The 17,558-nt window shown below is 40.0% G+C and overlaps 1 protein-coding gene across 1 annotated transcript in view; it reads left to right on the forward strand.

Moving 5' to 3' along the window:
• The window catches only part of PIWIL2 (piwi like RNA-mediated gene silencing 2), a 56,334-nt gene that overhangs the window by 16,216 nt on the left and 22,560 nt on the right, over nt 1-17,558 (forward strand). The window contains exons 9-14 of the mRNA XM_036314064.1: nt 1,425-1,538; nt 2,748-2,936; nt 5,654-5,755; nt 6,598-6,714; nt 7,481-7,569; nt 8,452-8,557. Coding sequence (XP_036169957.1) covers nt 1,425-1,538; nt 2,748-2,936; nt 5,654-5,755; nt 6,598-6,714; nt 7,481-7,569; nt 8,452-8,557 — 717 coding nt within the window. The remainder of the gene's footprint in view (nt 1-1,424; nt 1,539-2,747; nt 2,937-5,653; nt 5,756-6,597; nt 6,715-7,480; nt 7,570-8,451; nt 8,558-17,558) is intronic.

The raw sequence follows: 17,558 nt of genomic DNA on the forward strand, positions 1-17,558 counted from the left end.
CTGTTAATTTCTAGTCAGTTAGGTAGCAAAGGAATATTAACTTAAATTTTATCTAATTTTCAGTTTTCCAGTCCAAATTACTTTCATAAGCATAAGATGAGTCTGGTTCTTTACACTCTTGCTAATAGTAGTATTGTTATTCATTGTGTTCAAAATTAATTTTTTTTTAATCATAGATAAAATACATTCTTAAAAAAAAAAGTAAACAGTAAAGGTTATACGAAGTAAAAATCCCCCATAAAAACACTTCCCTAGAGATAATCACTACTGAGTGTGGACTCATTCGATTTTCTATGGTGTGTATCTTGCACTTTATTTATTTATTTTTTTGCAAAAACAGGATTATATTACATGTAGTTAAAAAGTGATTTTAAAGATTGCAAAATAGTCCATCATACTGATATATCATCAACCTAATTATCTTCCTATTTAGGGATATTTAGGTGAAACTGATTTGTTATTCTTCACTTTAATTTGTTCTTTCATTATGTTTATGCCTTTTCCTTTCAGCTTTTTCTTTGTATAAAGTAGAATAGTAGATTATATTCATCATTATTAAGAAACTTTACCTTTAATTTTTCTTTTTTTAAAATATATTTTTATTGCCGAAACCGGTTTGGCTCAGTGGATAGAGCGTCGGCCTGCGGACTGAAAGGTCCCAGGTTCGATTCCGGTCTAGGGCATGTACTTGGGTTGCGGGCACATCCCCAGTAGAAGATGTGCAGGAGGCAGCTGATCGATGTTTCTCTCTCATCGATGTTTCTAACTCTCTATCTCTCTCCCTTCCTCTCTGTAAAAAAATCAATAAAAATATATTTAAAAAATAAATAAATAAATAAATAAAATATATTTTTATTAATTTCAGAAAGGGAGAGAGAAATAGAAACATCAATAATGAGAGAGAATCATTGATTGGCTGCCTCCTGCATGACCCACACTAGGGATCAAGCCTGCAACCTGGGCATGTGCCCTGACTGGGAATCGAACCTGCGACCTTCTGGTTCATAGGTCACTCAACCACTGAGCCATGCTGGCTGGGCTTTACCTTTAATTTTCTACTTTCAATTTTCCCCTTAAAATATATTTTAATATTATGCTCCTGTTCACTTTAAAATTATAGTTGTTTTACATGCATTCTCTGCTTCTAAAAATATAATGTTTTCTAATCCCTTTATTAGGAAACCATGTTGGAAGCTTCAATAACTAAAGAGCAGTGCCTGTAAAAATTTTACCTGCATATGTCCAGGGTTTTTATTGACATGGACCCCCACTGCTAGCAGTTTCATTTTTCTGCCATTTCCAGAAGTTGTAACGGGCAAGTTTATGTTGTGGAGCTGACCAGACCCCAGAGAGAATAATGTTAGTGTTTTCCTAAATAGTGTTTGCAGATGGCTCATGTCATAGGTACTTTCTTTTCTGTTTAGATTGAAGGACGTGTTCTGCCAATGGAAAGAATTAACTTAAGAAATACTTCATTTATCACATCTCAGGAAGTAAATTGGATTAAGGAAATAACCAGAGACCTTCCCATCTTGACTGTGAGTGATTTTCAGGGTGGTAAAGAGAAGACCAGTATTCCTAAAATGGTGGAAATTAGGAAGGAGGAATGGTCTAGTGCAGGGGTGGGCAAACTTTTTGACTCGAGGGCCACAATGGGTTCTTAAACTGGACTCAGAAGAAGGAGCTGCGGCCGTGTTTCCCGACGTTGCCATGTTAACACTGCTGCTGGTGAAGGAGCAGAGGGGAGAGCAAGAGAACCCTCCGCTCTTTCAGCTCCACAGGCCGGATAGAACAGCCGAACGGGCCGGATCCGGCCCGCGGGCCATAGTTTGCCCACGGCTGGTCTAGTGTCCTCTTTTTGAGAGAAAGTTTCAGCTGAATTCCCATTCTTAATTATCTACTAAACAGAGTCCTTCAAAGAGAGTAAGCTATTTTGTTAGATAAGTTGTTAGAGGTAAGCCCTTTGTTTTATCATGGATTTAGGAAAAGAAAATAAATTGCATATAGCGCCAGCCTACCACTCACTCTTCCTTTCTTCCCTCCCCCTCTTTTTCCCTGGGGTTCCTGGAAGGGGTTTTCATTCGTGAAACAAGCAAAATTAAAAATTTCCTACTAAGATAACCAAAGAACAAAATGGTATATAATTATTTTGAAATGTTTCCGCTAACTTGGTCTTTATAGCCACACAAAAAGTACACATCTGTTTCTAAAACTTTTCATTGAAATATAATATATTTAAAGAAAAAACTACACTTTCAAGTGTATAGCTGATGAATTTTCACAAATTAAATAGACCTGAATGATCCACACCAAGGGTTAAGAAACACAACTTTACCAGTGCCCTGAAGCACCCATCCATGCTCCTAGTTACTATCCACTTCTCACCTTACACACTCCAAGAATAGCCACTACCCTGGCTTCTCACAACATAGATTTGTTTCAGCTGTTTGAAATCATACAGTAAACATTCTTGTATGTCCAGCTTTATTTCTTCAACCTTGTATTAGTGAGTTTTACCCTATTATTAGGTATGGTTGTAGAGCTACAATTCTCATTGCTGTATATTATAGTATTCTGTGCCCCAATTTACTTATCACACCCATCTGTGTTAGTAATAGGAAGTAGGTAAGGCAGGACTCAAGCTGAGAGAGTAAAAAGCAATTTATTTTCTATTAACATTTTCGAGATATAAGTCTGGAGTGTTCAAGTTATGGGAAGTACTAAAAGTAGCTTGTGGTTCTTCCTAGGTCCCCATGCATTTCTGGGCACTCTTTTACCCAAAGAGGGCAATGGACCAGGCCCAAGAACTGGTTAACATGTTAGAGAAGGTAGCTGGCCCCATTGGCATGCGCATGAGCCCTCCGGCCTGGGTTGAACTAAAGGACGATCGAATAGAGACCTATGTCAGAACCATTCAATCCATGTTGAGAGCTGAGGTAATAAATTAATTTAATTTGAGTAGATTTATAGGATGAATGTTCTAAAACACTTTGAATACTTGATTTTAAATAACCTGGGTTATCAATTAGCTGTTGATGCTGTTCAGAAACCTGTGTCTTATTTATCTGCACATGAAATACTGAACTAAGAAAATAGTCTTGCCCTGACTGGTGTGGCTCAGTTGGTTGGATGTTGTCCCGTGCACCAAAAGGTTGCTGGTTCGAGTGCAGGTTTGACCCCTGGTAGGGGGCATGCAGGAGGCAGCTGATCCATGTTTTGCTTTCACGTCTATGTTTCTCTCCCTCTCCTTTTCTTTCTAAAAAAAAAAAAAGAAAGAAAAAGAAAATCAGTAAAAAAAGAAAGAAGAGAAAATAGCTTTTATGTCCTTCAGTTAATTTTGCTTTTCTTATTTTATGTTGACACTCTCACTCACTCTAGTGTTCTGTTCATCACATAATTGACTCAGAGTAGCTGACTTAACTTTAGTTCGTTATCTATATAGAACATGTTGTGCTTAGAAAGCAACTTCTTGGCCCAGGTGCCATCTTGCACGATTCAATACTGAGCTGTTCCAGTCTGGTATGGCTCTAGAGCCAAATTGCTCTGGTGATGAACTTGGCAGATGGCCCGTTAGCTCCATGCTGATAGTGGACCAGGATCACTAGAGCTGAGCAGGTCATAGTCCTCCCATCTCAGTAGTTCAGGCCTGCAGTTCTTATCTGTATGTACATAAAACAGGAAGAATATCAAGGAGGAAACAAAAGCAGAGGAAAGATTTTGGCAGTAATTAGTCCTTGAAGATCGGTTCTTGTGGGATTAATACTAGAATTATATTCATTTCCTCCTGACTTTCCATGCCTATGTACTCTGCTGTGGCCTCCCTCCCCCCAGGCCTGATGGTTGATAAAGTCTGCTCTGCTTTAAAAAAAAAACAACCAAAAAAAAAAACAAAACCCACCCTAGTTTAGTACATCAACTCCCTCATTTCACAACTTCTCGTGCTCTCTTGCTGAGTGTGTATTGCCAACAGCTTTCATGCAGCATGGATCTGCGTTTCATTCATAGTGTTTACCCGATTTAACTCATATTGGTCTTACTGTCTCTCTGTAATCTTTATGGCATTGTTTTATTATTCTCTTTGTTAGAGGTCACAAACTCAGATGTCTACTGGAGCCAGATGAGTAACACAGATGAGTGGAGTGGGCCAGGAGGGGACTGTAATGAACCAAAAAGAGTAAACCCCATAACTGCAGATAAAAAAAAGCCCAGCATTGTCAAATTGATCTTTAATTTGTTTTCAGTAGAAGCCAAAAACCTAGATTTGCATATGTGTGCATCTCCCTATGTTTAAATGTTAATAACATGAAAACTTACAAATCATTATAAGGACTGAAAAACTACATCTATTGGCTAGATTCAGCCCATAGGCTCCCTATGTGCAGCCTGTGTTCTACATGACTTTGGAAGTTCTTTGATGTGATGTGTGGCTAGAACGTCCTCTGAGAAGTCTTTTTTTTTTAATATATGTTTTATTGATTTTTTACAGAGAGGAAGGGAGAGGGATAGAGAGTTAGAATCATCGATGAGAGAGAAACATTGATCAGCCGCCTCTTGCACACCCCCCACTGGGGATGTGACCGCAGCCAAGGTACATGTCCTTGACTGGAATCGAACCTGGGGCCCTTCAGTCCGCAGGCTGACGCTCTATCCACTGAGCCAAACCAGTTAGGGCGAGAAGTCTTAATCTAACACGAATCTTGATTTGGAATAGAATAGTATTGATTCACCATTTATAGCCATTTCTGCTATAAAGGATTGGCAAATTTATTTCACTGGAGTGCTACTTTTCTTTATTCAGACTTTGAAAGATCCTCTGCGTTTTTTGAAATGTACTTTTATTGATTTGAGAGAGAAAGCGAGAGGGGAAAGAGATAGAAACATCAATGATGAGAGATAATCATCGATTGGTTGCCTCTTGCATACCCCATACTGGAGATCGAGCCTGCAATCAGGGCATATGCCCTGACTGGGAATTGAACCAAGACCTTCTGGTTCATATGTCCATGCTCAACCACTGAGCCACGCCATCTGGGCAAAAGATCCTCTGTTTTTAATAATGGATCTCTAAAGCAGTGAGGGATAGAGGGTGCTGTTATGAGATGTGCTGCTGGCAAAATCATTCTCTCTTCTAACCAGAGAGAGAGAGAGAGAGCACGCGCCCAAGTGAGTGCTACTTAGGGATTTGACAGTAGCTTCATTTCCATCTGCATTTGGCCCTGAATTGTTTCTTGTGGTATTGCATTCCATGTGTCCTCAGTTAAAGCTCTGTGGTATGAATGTAATACTAGTAAAGTGCTTAGTTTACTAAAGAAAGTGGTAAAAATATTACAGAGAATTGAAAATAGCAAATTATAAGTAACCCTTGCATGTATTCAAGTCTGGTCCTTTTCTAGGCATCTTAAGTCTCCTAATAAATAAATGAGGGAATCAGCTTTTGATAATTTTTGGTAACATATTACGTGTTTATGCAAAGAACCCCTGGACCCAACATTCGGGTTCAAGGACCCATTTCTGTGGTAGAATGTCCACCATCTTTGTTTCAGTCCCCTCTCTACCTTAAAGGTGCCTTGGCTTTGCAGACTCTCAAACTGCCTCTGACTGGAGCCTTGTCAAAGTTCCCAAGCCAAACTTACATATACTTTATCTTCTCAAGGGGAAGATACAGATGGTTGTGTGCATCATCATGGGCACACGTGATGATCTCTATGGGGCCATTAAAAAGCTGTGCTGTGTGCAAGCTCCAGTGCCTTCGCAGGTGAGTGGGAGCTGGGCGGGAGGCAGAGATGGAAACAAGCTTCCCTTGAGGCTTGGACAAAAGGGATACATACATGTGTGTACAAAAAGACTTAAAGTAACTATTAGAAGGTAGCATGTGAATGCCCTCCTACAAAGCCTGCCCTTGATTAGAGTAACCTGGAGAATAGCAGATGCTCTTCATAAATGTTGCTTTCATATTCCCAATGAGTGCTTTTGCTTGTGTCGAGGGTGAGTCTCTAGGTGGTTTCACATGATTGGGTTCTGAGAGTACAGGCTTCACTCAAAGAGGGGAAGGCTGCCTTGGCCAGTGTGGTTCAATGGGTTGATGCACTGTTCCATGCACTGAAAGGTGGTCAGTTCAATTCCCAGTCAGGGCACATACCTAGGTTGTGGGTTCCATCCCCAATGGGGGCACATATGGGAGGCAACCAATCAGTGTCTCTCTCATACATCGATATTTCTCTCTCTCTCTCTGCCCCTCCCCCCTCTCTAAAATCAGTAAAACATATCCTTGAGTGAGGATTTTTTAAAAAAGAGGGAAAAGCTGTTCTCCCATGAATTTATTTTCATATGTTGCTTTAAGGTTCAAATAATAATTAAATATGGGTTGAAAAAAAAATTTTACTCTGCATGAGATCTTTTGAAAGGTGTGTGTGTGTGTGTGCGTGCCAGCATGCACCTGCCAAGAAACTCTAAAATTAGAACTATTAATGCAAAGTGTTTTAACTGCTAACTGAAGTTTTTTAAAACAAATGTAGTATAGACTTTGAATTATTTACATTTTCTGAGAGGTTGATAGTGTTCTCTTTCCCCATACTTTTTTTGGACCCTTTTTTGTAGGTCATCAATGTCCGAACCATTGGTCAGCCCACCAAACTTCGGAGTGTGGCCCAGAAAATTTTACTGCAGATTAACTGTAAATTGGGTGGTGAGCTCTGGGGAGTAGATATTCCTCTGGTGAGTGATGCTGTTATATGTCTTCATTCAGTTCAACCTGCCTAGCTATTTTTCTCATAGAGTTAGCCCTACTTTTAGTGCTTAGTGGTCTAAATGGTTCATTGCCTGTTTTTGTATAGCCCTTGAGCTAAGAATGGTTTTTGCAATTTTTAATGGTGAAACAAAAATAAGGCTAATATTTTCTGACACATGAAAATTATGTGAAGTTTTCCCTAGCCGATTTGGCTCAGTGGATAGAGTGTCGGCCTGCAGACCAAAGGGTCGGGTTTGATTCCGGTCAAGGGCACGTACATTGGTTGCAGGCTCCTCCCTTGCCTGGGCCCTGATTAGGGCTCGTGCAGGTGGCAAGCAATCAATGTGCTTCTCTCACATTGATATTTCTCCTTGTCTTTCCCTCTCTCTAAAAATCAATGGAAAAATATCCTTGGGTGAGGATTAAAAAATAAAATTATGTGAGGTTCAGTTGTCAGCATCCTTAAATAAACTGTTATTGGAACATATCATATTTCTTTATGTATTATCTGTGACTTCTGTCATGCTGTGATGGCAGAATTAAATAGTTCCTTCAGAGACCATGTGGCTCACAAAGCCTAAGACATTCATTCACTCTTTCGCTGTTTACAGAAAACATTTGCTGATTCCTGGTCTTTCTCTTCATTTCCCAGAATTTATTTTCATATGTTGCTTTAAGGTTCAAGTAATAATTAAATATGGGTTGAATGGATCACTTGGGGTTTTTTGATTAGTTTTTTGTTTTCTAACACAGAAACAGTTAATGGTAGTCGGGATGGATGTTTACCATGATCCTGGCAAAGGAATGCGCTCCGTGGTTGGCTTCGTGGCAAGCATCAACCTGTAAGTACTCTTCATCGTGCCATTTCGCCTGGTTACATCATTTTGATACCTAATCTTATTATAAATACAGCAAATGTTTTTTTAGTATTTTATATTATAGTAAAGTATATTGTCTTTTACCTAATACATAAAAGTACAGTCAAGTCCTTCCTCCTCTATCTTCCTGTGAAATTAGTTTACACAGTCTATTTACCAAACTTGTCATATGTGTAAGTTTGTTTCCTGGCTACAGCATCTCCTTCAGAATGAGGACTGTGTCTTATCGGAGATTATCTTTTAACTCCAGAAATGAGGGGAGTTTTTATTTATTTATTTTTTATTGTAAAAATAAGGCATGGTTGTGCAAATATCTGTAGAAATTTAGAAAGTGAGTTTTTCATGGTTCATCTTCTTTCAACCATTACCTAAGGTTTGATGTATATATACTTTCATATTCTCTTCTATGCATATACTAACACACATACGTGCTGTATATATGTATATACAAATGGCATAATACTATGTGTACTCTTCCTCAGCTTGATATTTGTACTTAAACTGTGTATCTTGGACAGTGTCCCATCAATAAAAGTAAGTTCTCTTTAACTGTTGTATGGAGTTTATTGTATGCCACAGCACTATTTACTTAACTAGTCCTCAGTTGATGGGTATCTATGTTGTTCCACTTTTTCAACTGGCAGCAGTTTTGTAGCAAATATTCACAATTATACCTATATTTTTCCCCACATCACTTTGTGTTTTTACATGTAACATAAATGCATTTACTACTTGGTGTTGGATTGGTGCGTTGAAGCCTGTGTGGGCTAACATTCAGCCTGTGGGCCTTCCTCTGTGAGTGTGTTTATCCTCTTCTCTTTTTCTGTCTTACTGCCTCCATCCTAGCACCCTCACAAAATGGTATTCACGAGTAGTATTCCAGATGCCTCATCAAGAGATTGTGGATAGCCTGAAGCTGTGCCTCGTGGGCTCCTTAAAAAAGTTTTATGAGGTGAGGAGAATGTCAGTTCTAAAGTTTTGGGATTTTGAAGGACTGCCTACCTGAGCATTTTAAGAGGAAGTCTGACTTAGAAGGGAATCCCACATTGAAGGTGAGTCTCTTGAACAGACTGAAGAGTTAGTCATGCTGAACAGGTAGCTTAACAGGACTGCCTTCAGGCTGCTGCTTGTACACAGCAGCTTAAAGAGCTAAATCTCTGAATTGGTTTGGTAAGTAATGATTATTTCCCAGGTTGTCAGCCCGAAGCCTATAGACATCGACTTCATGCCCTTATCAGGGAAACAGAGTAAATATCAGCAATAAAGTAGTATATGACTTTACTCAGCTTTATGGCTGTCATTAGGCGCTGCTGGCTCTTTTCATTTTGGTTCAAGACAAATGCCTCCCTCTAAATCACCCCTAGAACTCAAAGGAATGCTAACCATGGAGAATTGCTATCATTAAGCTGATAAAGGGTCTGGGAAATGAACAAGCAAAATACTGGGTTTTTCCTTGGCCAATACATCAAAGGAAGCATTGATAAAGTAACTTTCATTTGCTAAGGTCAGAGTTAGCCTTTGCATGAAGATTAACCAGCAAGAAATTTAAAATTTTCATGTGATTGAAGTCAGTCTCTAGAACTCTACCTTGGTTTTTTTTAGAGTAACATTTCTTATGGTGTCCCTCAAATAGTTTGATACTGTTTTAGGATTGATTGGAGGTTATGTAGAAAATCAGTTGAATTTTTGTCTCTAAGGAGGTCCATGTGATATGTCACTTTGCCACCAGGTTCTACCACACTTCGCTTTTTCTTGTTGTGATTGCTTTTCCTTCAAAGTTCTGTCTGTCTTGTAGGCCCATGCTTGAAAGTTACTTCTGTTCTGCCTTTCCCTTTGCCCCCAACTGCTCCAGCCCTTAGCTAGACTTATATCTTTATATGTTTCTCTCCCAAGGCCTTTAGTTTATGTTCTGTGTAGTAATTAGCACATCCTGCCTTATATTAATTACTTGGATCCTTATGTAACTTTCCCTCTGGGTTGTAAATTACTTGAGCACTGTTTGGTTATTGATGGCTATGTTACAAACTACTGTAAAACTTAGTGACATGCAGTGAGCATTTATGGCATTCATGGTCAGGCAGTTGGACAGGGCCTAGTGGGCTCCAGTCCCTCTCCATGTGGGCCTCCTCCTGTGGTCTTTCCACATCTGCTAATTTGGACTTACTTAGCCGAATATCTGGGTTCAAGCCATGAGTGTTCCAAGAAACTGAAAGAACAGGTGCAAGTCATGTCACCTTTTATACCTCAACCTGGAAAGTCATGCAGTATCAGTTCCACTGCATTCTATTTGTTGAGTAGTTTCATTCTGAATATTACTAACATTTGGAGACCCAGCAAACCTCAGTTTTGCCAGAGAAGGTGAAAACACCATCAGGCCCTTAGGAACTCTAACATAGATATTTTAAAATACTAGAGGCTCAGTGCACGAAATTCATGCACGGAGCGAGGAGGGGGGGTCCCTTACTTGGCCTGCACCCTCTCCAATCCAGGACCCCTTAGGGGATGTCCAACTGTGGGATTGGGCCTAAAACAGCAGTCGGACATCCCTCTCGCAGTCCAGGACCGCTCGCTCCTAACTGCTCACCTGCTTGCCTAATTGTCCCTAACTTCTCTGCCTGCTTGCTTGATCTCCCCTAACTGCTCTCCTGCTGGTCTGATCGCCCCTAACTGCTCCCCTGCCTGCCTGATTGCCCCTAACCACCTCTGCCTGCCTGCCTGATCACTCCTGACCTCTCTGCCTGCCTGCCTGATCACCCCTAACTGCCCCTGCTTCCCTACCTGATCGTCCCTAACTGCTCCCCTGCTGGCCTGATCACCCCTAACTTTTCCCCTGCCTGCCTGATCGCTCCTAACCTCCTCTGCCTGCCGGCCTGGTCGCCCCTAACTGCCCTCCCCTGCCGGCCCAGTTGCCCCTAACTGCCCTCCCTTGCCAGCCTGGTTGCCCCTAACTGCCTCTGCCTTGCCCCTGCCACCATGGATTTGTCCGGAAGGATGTCTGGAAGATGTCCAGTCTAATTAGCATATTACCCTTTTATTAGTATAGATAGTTTCTAGTTTAGAGATTGTTGTGGGTTGAATTGTGCCCCCACCCCAAAAGATGTTGAAGTCCTACCAGTGAATGTAACCTTATTTGGAATTAGGGTCTTTACAGATGATCCAATTAAGATGAGGTCATTAGAGAGGGCCCTAATCCATATGACTATGTTCTTACGAAGAGAGATTTTGACACAGAGACAAACACACATAGAATAAAGACAATGTAAGGCACAGTGAGATCACAGTCTACAAGCTAAGGAACACCTGCGGCAACCAGGAGCTAGGAGGGAGTCTGAAAAGACTCTCACAAGCTTCAGAAGGAACCAAACCTACCAACGCCTTGAGTTTGGACTTCTAACCTCCAGGCCTAGGTGATGGTACATTTCTTTGTTTAAGCCACCCAGTTTGTGGTACTTCATTACAGCAGCTCTAGCAAATGAGTACATGCCCAGCTTCTGACACCTGCAGTTGTAGTCCTGATCCAAGAACCACTGCATCAGGTAGGAGAGAGTGTTATACTCATGTGGAGAAAAACAACGAAAAGTATCGTGGTTTTGCCAGTTTTTTGTTTTTTTATGTGTCTTTTTTTTTCTTTTTCTTTTTTTTATGCCAGGGGAGGAAAGGCCATCTGGGGACAAGATCTGGATCCAGTTTGGTCTGTTGGTAGGCACCCGGGGCTTTCCACCCTAGTGACCTGGATCTGGCTGTAAATTGTTCCCCCAGTTTGTTCGGCTATCTCAGTTTCCCCATTCCACTTGCCAAGGAATATTCCTAGCTTTTTGCTATTCTGCCTCATACTTTTCTCTGATCATTATTCTTGAATTTCTTAAACTTTTTTTTTCTTTTTTCTTAACCTTTAGAACATAGTCAGTGATTTTTGTTTTGGAGATAAACTATGAAATTTTTTCTATTTGCTCTTCTAGATCTCCTCTTAACCTCTTCTCACCCTGCTCTGTGACTGGAAGGTTGGTCCATACTGATTATATCATTGGCTTTCTTGCCTGGCTTCTGGTTGGTTTAGCTAGTGAAAGACATTTTCAAAGGACTAGAAAAGTTATTGTTATATCTGCATTCTTCCCACCCCATCCCCTTCTCTAGAATCCATAGAGAAGGGGAAAATATCTAACAAGACTTTCCTTGACCCCACTCATGTTGAGTGTGAGTACACACTCATGGAGGGAATAAAGAAAGGATTAGCAAAAATAAAATAAATAAATACATTAAATAAAATAGTTGGTTTAGAGTACTTGTCTAGTAAAACTAATATTGGGGACAATTTTTTTTTTTCATGTGTATGGACTATACTTTGTTGGCGTGCCTCAAAAATTTTTATTGGAAACTGGACATTTTTAGTATAATGTGGCAACTCTGTAAATTATATCTCTGCTCCCAAGAATTGTTGAGTCTTACTTGTTTGTTGAGTTTCTTGGCCTGATTCTGTGATCTCTGTAGTCTGAACTGTGCATAGCCACTGAAATCTCCCTGTGCTTAACCTTACTCAGCTAATGACTACACAAATATTTCTTTAAATGCCTTGAACTTGTTCTGCCCCCTCTAGGGACTGGTAGATTGTTTTCACATTAACATAGTAGTGAAGCTGCAGGGTGTAAAAACTACTTCAAAGAAAGTAACAACCCATTTTTAAATTGGCAAACAGCCTGGCCAGCATGGCTCAGTGGTTGAGCATTGACCTATGAACCAGGAGGTCACAGTTTGATTCCATGATCAGGGCACATGCCCAGGTTGCAGGCTCAGTTCCTAGTGGGGGGCATGCAGGAGGCAGCCAATCAATGATTCTCTCTCATCATTGAAGTTTCTATCTCTCTCTCCCCCTCCCTCCCTCTCTGACGTCAATAAAAATATAAAAAATAAATAAATTAGGCAAACATTTGAATAGACATTTCTCCAAAGAGCATACACAATAGACAAGAAGCACAGAAAAGAGCTTAATATCAATTGTTATGGAAATGAAAATTAAAATATCACTTGCTCTGGCTTCATTGGTTAGAGCATCACTGCCCACTTCCTTCCCCTCCCACTTCCCCACCCCCCTGCAAGGGTCAGGGGTTCAATTCCAGTCAAGGGCATGTACCTAGGTTGCAGCTTCATTCCCCTGCCCGGTCAATGAGAAGTCAGGGAGCGTGCGGGAGGTAACCAATAGAAGTGTCTCTCTCACATCCATATTTCTTTCTCTCTCTCTCTCTCTCTCTCTCTCTTCCCCCCATCTCCTTCCCTCTCTCCTGTTCACTCTCTAAAAATCATTGGAATAAATATCCTCAAGTGAGGACTAACAAAAAATAAAAGAAAGAAATACCACTTATCACCAAAAGCAGATAAAGCCATTTCACTAGAGACCAATATTTTTCAGGAACAAATATGCAAAAATCCTCAACAAAATGGCAAATCAAATAAAACTATGCATGAAAAATTATACACCATGGCTGTACTGAAGTGAATACTGGCTCTCCAAATTCATGTCTGCCAGGAACCTGTTAATGTGACCTTCTTTGGAAATAGGGCCTTTGCAGATGGTCAAGTTAAGATGAAGTAGGTGGGTTGGGATGGGTCCTAATCCAATGATTAATATTCTTTTAAGAAATGGGAAATTTGATCACAGACTCATAGGGTGAAGGCCATGTAAAGAAGCAGAGACACAGACACACTGGAGAGAAGGTGCTATGATGGTGCAGGCAGAGATTGGAGTGGTGTATGTACAAGCCCCAAAACAGCAGGGATTATTAGAAACCACGAGAAGCTATAGGAGGCTAGGGAGTATTCTTTCCCTAGAGCCTTGGAGGAATCATGGCTCTGCTGACTCCTTGAAACCCTGCTTCTGTGTCCCAGAACTGTTAAGATAATAAATTTCTGTGGTTCTAAGCCACTCAGTTTTAGTTCATTGTTACAGCAACTCTTGGAAAAGAGCAATACAACAATGAAGTGGCTTAAATTCCAGTTATGCAAGGCTAATTTAACATTTGATTTGAAAATCAAGGTAGTTTATCATATCAGCAGGCTAAAGGAGAAAAATATCACATCAATAGATGCAAAAAAGCATCTAACAAAAGTCAACTCCCATTCATGATTTACAAAAACCCTAGCAAACTAGTAATAGAGGGTGAACCTCATAAACTTAATACAGAACATCTACAAAAATCCTACAGCTAACATTATACTTAATTGTGAGAAACTACATGCTTCTCCATTAAGAATTGGGAACAAGACAAGTATTTTTTTTAAAATATATTTTATTGATTTCTTACAGTGAGGAAGGGAGAGGGATAGAGAGTCAGAAACATCGATAAGAGAGAGACATCAATCAGCTGCCTCCTGCACACTCCCCACTGGGTATGTGCCCGCAACCAAGGTGTACATGCCCTTGACCAGAATCGAATCCAGGACCCTTGAGTACGCAGGCCGACGCTCTATCCACTGAGCCAAACTGGTCAGGGAAAGACAAGTATTTTCCTTATCACTGCTTCTACACTCAATATACCAGAAGTCCTAGGTAATACAAAAAGACAAGAAAAGGATGTAATGAACAAAATAAAATGATGTGCAAAATAGAATCAGAGGAAAGGAACAGACTGACAGCTGTCAGAGGGGAGGGGAAAGGGGAAATGCATGAAAGAAGGTGAAAGGTTTAGGCAAAGAACATACATGCATAACCCATAGAGACAATAGTGTGGTGTTGACCAGAGGGAAGTGAGGGGTGAGGGCTGGGTGAAAGTGGGCAAAGGAAGAGAAAATGGGGACATCTGTAATAGTATAAATAATAAAAATAAAGCTTAAAAGAAGATAAACATGTTAAAAGAGAAAAACGAGAAGCCCTGGCCAAGTAGTTGTTGGTTAGAGCATCGTCCTGATACACCAAGGTTGCAGGTTTGATTCCGAGTCAGGGCACATACAAGAGTCAACCAATGAATGCATAAATAAGTGGAACAGTAAATCAGTGTGATCAATGTGTTTCTCTCTGTCTCTCCCCCCGCTTTCTTTGTCTTCCTCTCTCTCTCAAATCAGTAAATTTTTAAAAAAGGAAACAAAAGGTATACAGATTGGGAAGGAAGAAAGAAAACTGTTTTTGTTTGTAGATAGAATGTTTAAGTAGAAAATATCAAGGAATCAACAAAACTACTGGAACTAAATAATCAAGAATTACAAGGTTGCCAAAAGTTAACATACAAAAGTCAATTCCTTTTTTGTATACTAGCAATAAACAATTTCAGTTTGAAATTAAATTCAGTACCATTTATATTAGCACCAAAATTTGAAATATTTAAGTATAAATCTAAGTTTACCTGGGAAACTATAAGACTTGTTTGTTTGTTTTTCCATTCAAAAATATCTAAATAAATGGAGAGAGATCCCATGTTCATTGATAGGAAGACTCAATATCTTTGAAATGTCAGTTCTTCCCAGCTGTATCTGTAGAGTCAGTGTAATCCCAATCATAATTTCAGCAAGTTATTTTGTTGATTTCTACAAACTAACGTTTAAATTAAATGCAAAGGTGAAAGACACAGTACTAAAGAAGAACAAAGTCAGGGGTCTGACGTTACTCAATTTAAATAGTTTCTGTAAAGCTATTATAATCTAGATGGTGTGGTATTGACAAAAGAATAGATATGTTAGTGTAACAGAATAAAGCACTCAGAAATAGACCTGTACAAATAAGAGGCCAGTGACTAATAAAAGAGCATAGTCACTGTAATGGAAAAAAAGTAGCCTTTTCAGCAAATGGTTCTGGAACAACTGTCCAGCCCCATACCAAAAGAGAGGGAGAGAGAAGAGAGAATCTATACACTGAACTTATACCTTTCACAAAACATTAACTCAAAATGTATTACAAACATATTTAAGATGAAAAACTATAAAACTTCTAGACGATGACATAGGAGGAGATCTAGGTAACCTTGTGTGGTGATGACTTTTTAAATGCAAAACCATGACTGATGAAAGAATTGGTAATTTGGACTAAATTAAAATTTAAAACTTTTGCCCTATGAAAGACACTAAGAGAATGAAAGAAGCTGCAGACTGGGAGAAAATATTTGCAAAATACATATCTGATAAAGAACTGTTATCCAAATATACAAAGAACTATTAAAACTCAAGAAAACAAACATCCTGATTAAAAGATGGACAAATCTTGGAAGCAACTGAAATGGTGAACTGTAGTACATGCAGATAGTGGAATAGTCAGCACTAAAAACACCACCACCAACAAAAAACTATGAAAAGACATGTAGGAAATGTAAATGCATATCACTTAGTGAAAGAAGCCAATTTGAAACAGTGACATGCTATATTATTCCAACTATATGACATTCTGAAAAAGGCAAACTGTAGAAACAGTAAAAAAGGTCAGTATTTGCCAGAGGTTCAGGAGAATGAGGAAAGTAAAGATAAATAGATGGAGCACAGAGGATTTTTAAGTCTATAAAACTATTGTATATGATACTTTAATGGTGGGCATGTGACATTATGTATTTGAAAAGCCCATAGAATGTACAATACAAAGAGTGAACACTAATATAAATTATGGGCTTTCAACTGTTAGCCCTAATATAATGTTGTAACAATAGGGGGAACTGTGTCTATAGGTTGGTGAAAACTCTAAATTTAAAACTAATCTAAAAAATAAAGTCTCTTAATTTAAAAGCACACTTAGCCCTTTCTGGTTTGGCTTAGTAATTAGAGTGTCAGCCTGCAGACTGAAGGGTGGTGGGTTTGCTTCCGTTCAAGGGCTCATACTCAGTTGCAGGCTCGATTCCTGACCTGGGTTGAGGCATGTGCAGGAGGCAGCCAATTGATGTGTCTCTCTCACATCAATATTTCTGTCTATCCCCCTTTCTTCCACTCTCTAAAATATCAATAGATAAAATATCCTTGGGTGAAGATTAACAAAAATAAAACAAAAAAACCATAGGGAGGATTAAAAATGGTGGTGGAATAAGTGGATGCTGCGTGGACACAATCCCAGGACCAAACTGGAATTACAACTAAAATACATAAAAACTTCCTGAATAATAAACAGAAAACTTGCTAGAGAGAACCCTGATAACTGAGGATGGAAAGTGGAGACCACAGAGACCGGTAGGAGGGGCAAAGGTGCAAAAGGGCTGGCCAGCCTCCCACAGACAGCATCTGAAGTTCCCTAGATATATCTCAGCTGTGGGGGGTTGCCACTGAGAACTCTCATCCCTAAGCTGGGTCCCCTAGCAGAGAGTACCAGAACTTGGAAGGGTACCCACATAACGTCTGGCTGTGAAAAGCAGTGGGGTTGTTATCTGCCAGGGAGAGAGGGCTGGAAATTTAGGTACCCTCTTAAAGGGACAACACACAAGATTACCTGTGGAGCCACTCACCTTGTGCTCCAGCAGAAGGAGGGCAGAGTGGACTGGAGCTGTGTGAGTGGAAGCCAGGATAGGGAGCTCTGGGATTATAGGTCAGAAACCAGACATCCTGGTTTCCTGTGCTGAGTCATTCCCTCACGCTGCAGAAGTCATCTTTCTCATGCAGACAACTGCTCTCTATGCAGTTTTGCCTGGGAGGAAGACAGTTGACCCACCCTATTGGAAAACACCTTGCCCCACAGTGTGGACTTTCTGAGGCCCATTAAGAGACTGAGAATAACAGCTTGCCTCCAGGCAGAAGCAATTATCCCACCCTGTTGAAAAATACTCTAGCCACACCTCTGGATGATTGCCTGCAGACAAGTCAATAGGGAATACTATCAGTCTGTAGGCAGAGGCGGTCTCTGGAGGCTTTTTGAGTATTTGCCTGATCTAATTAGTCAGAAACAGCTTTTGACACTGTCCTGCAATAGAGATTGAGAGGCATAGCAGGTCTACCTAATACATAGATGCAAACCCAAACAAGCAGCCAAAATGAGGAGACAAAAGAAGCAGTCCTCACAT

This window comes from Myotis myotis, unplaced genomic scaffold (genome assembly GCF_014108235.1).
Source record: "Myotis myotis isolate mMyoMyo1 unplaced genomic scaffold, mMyoMyo1.p scaffold_m19_p_6, whole genome shotgun sequence".
Lineage (NCBI taxonomy): Eukaryota > Metazoa > Chordata > Mammalia > Chiroptera > Vespertilionidae > Myotis > Myotis myotis.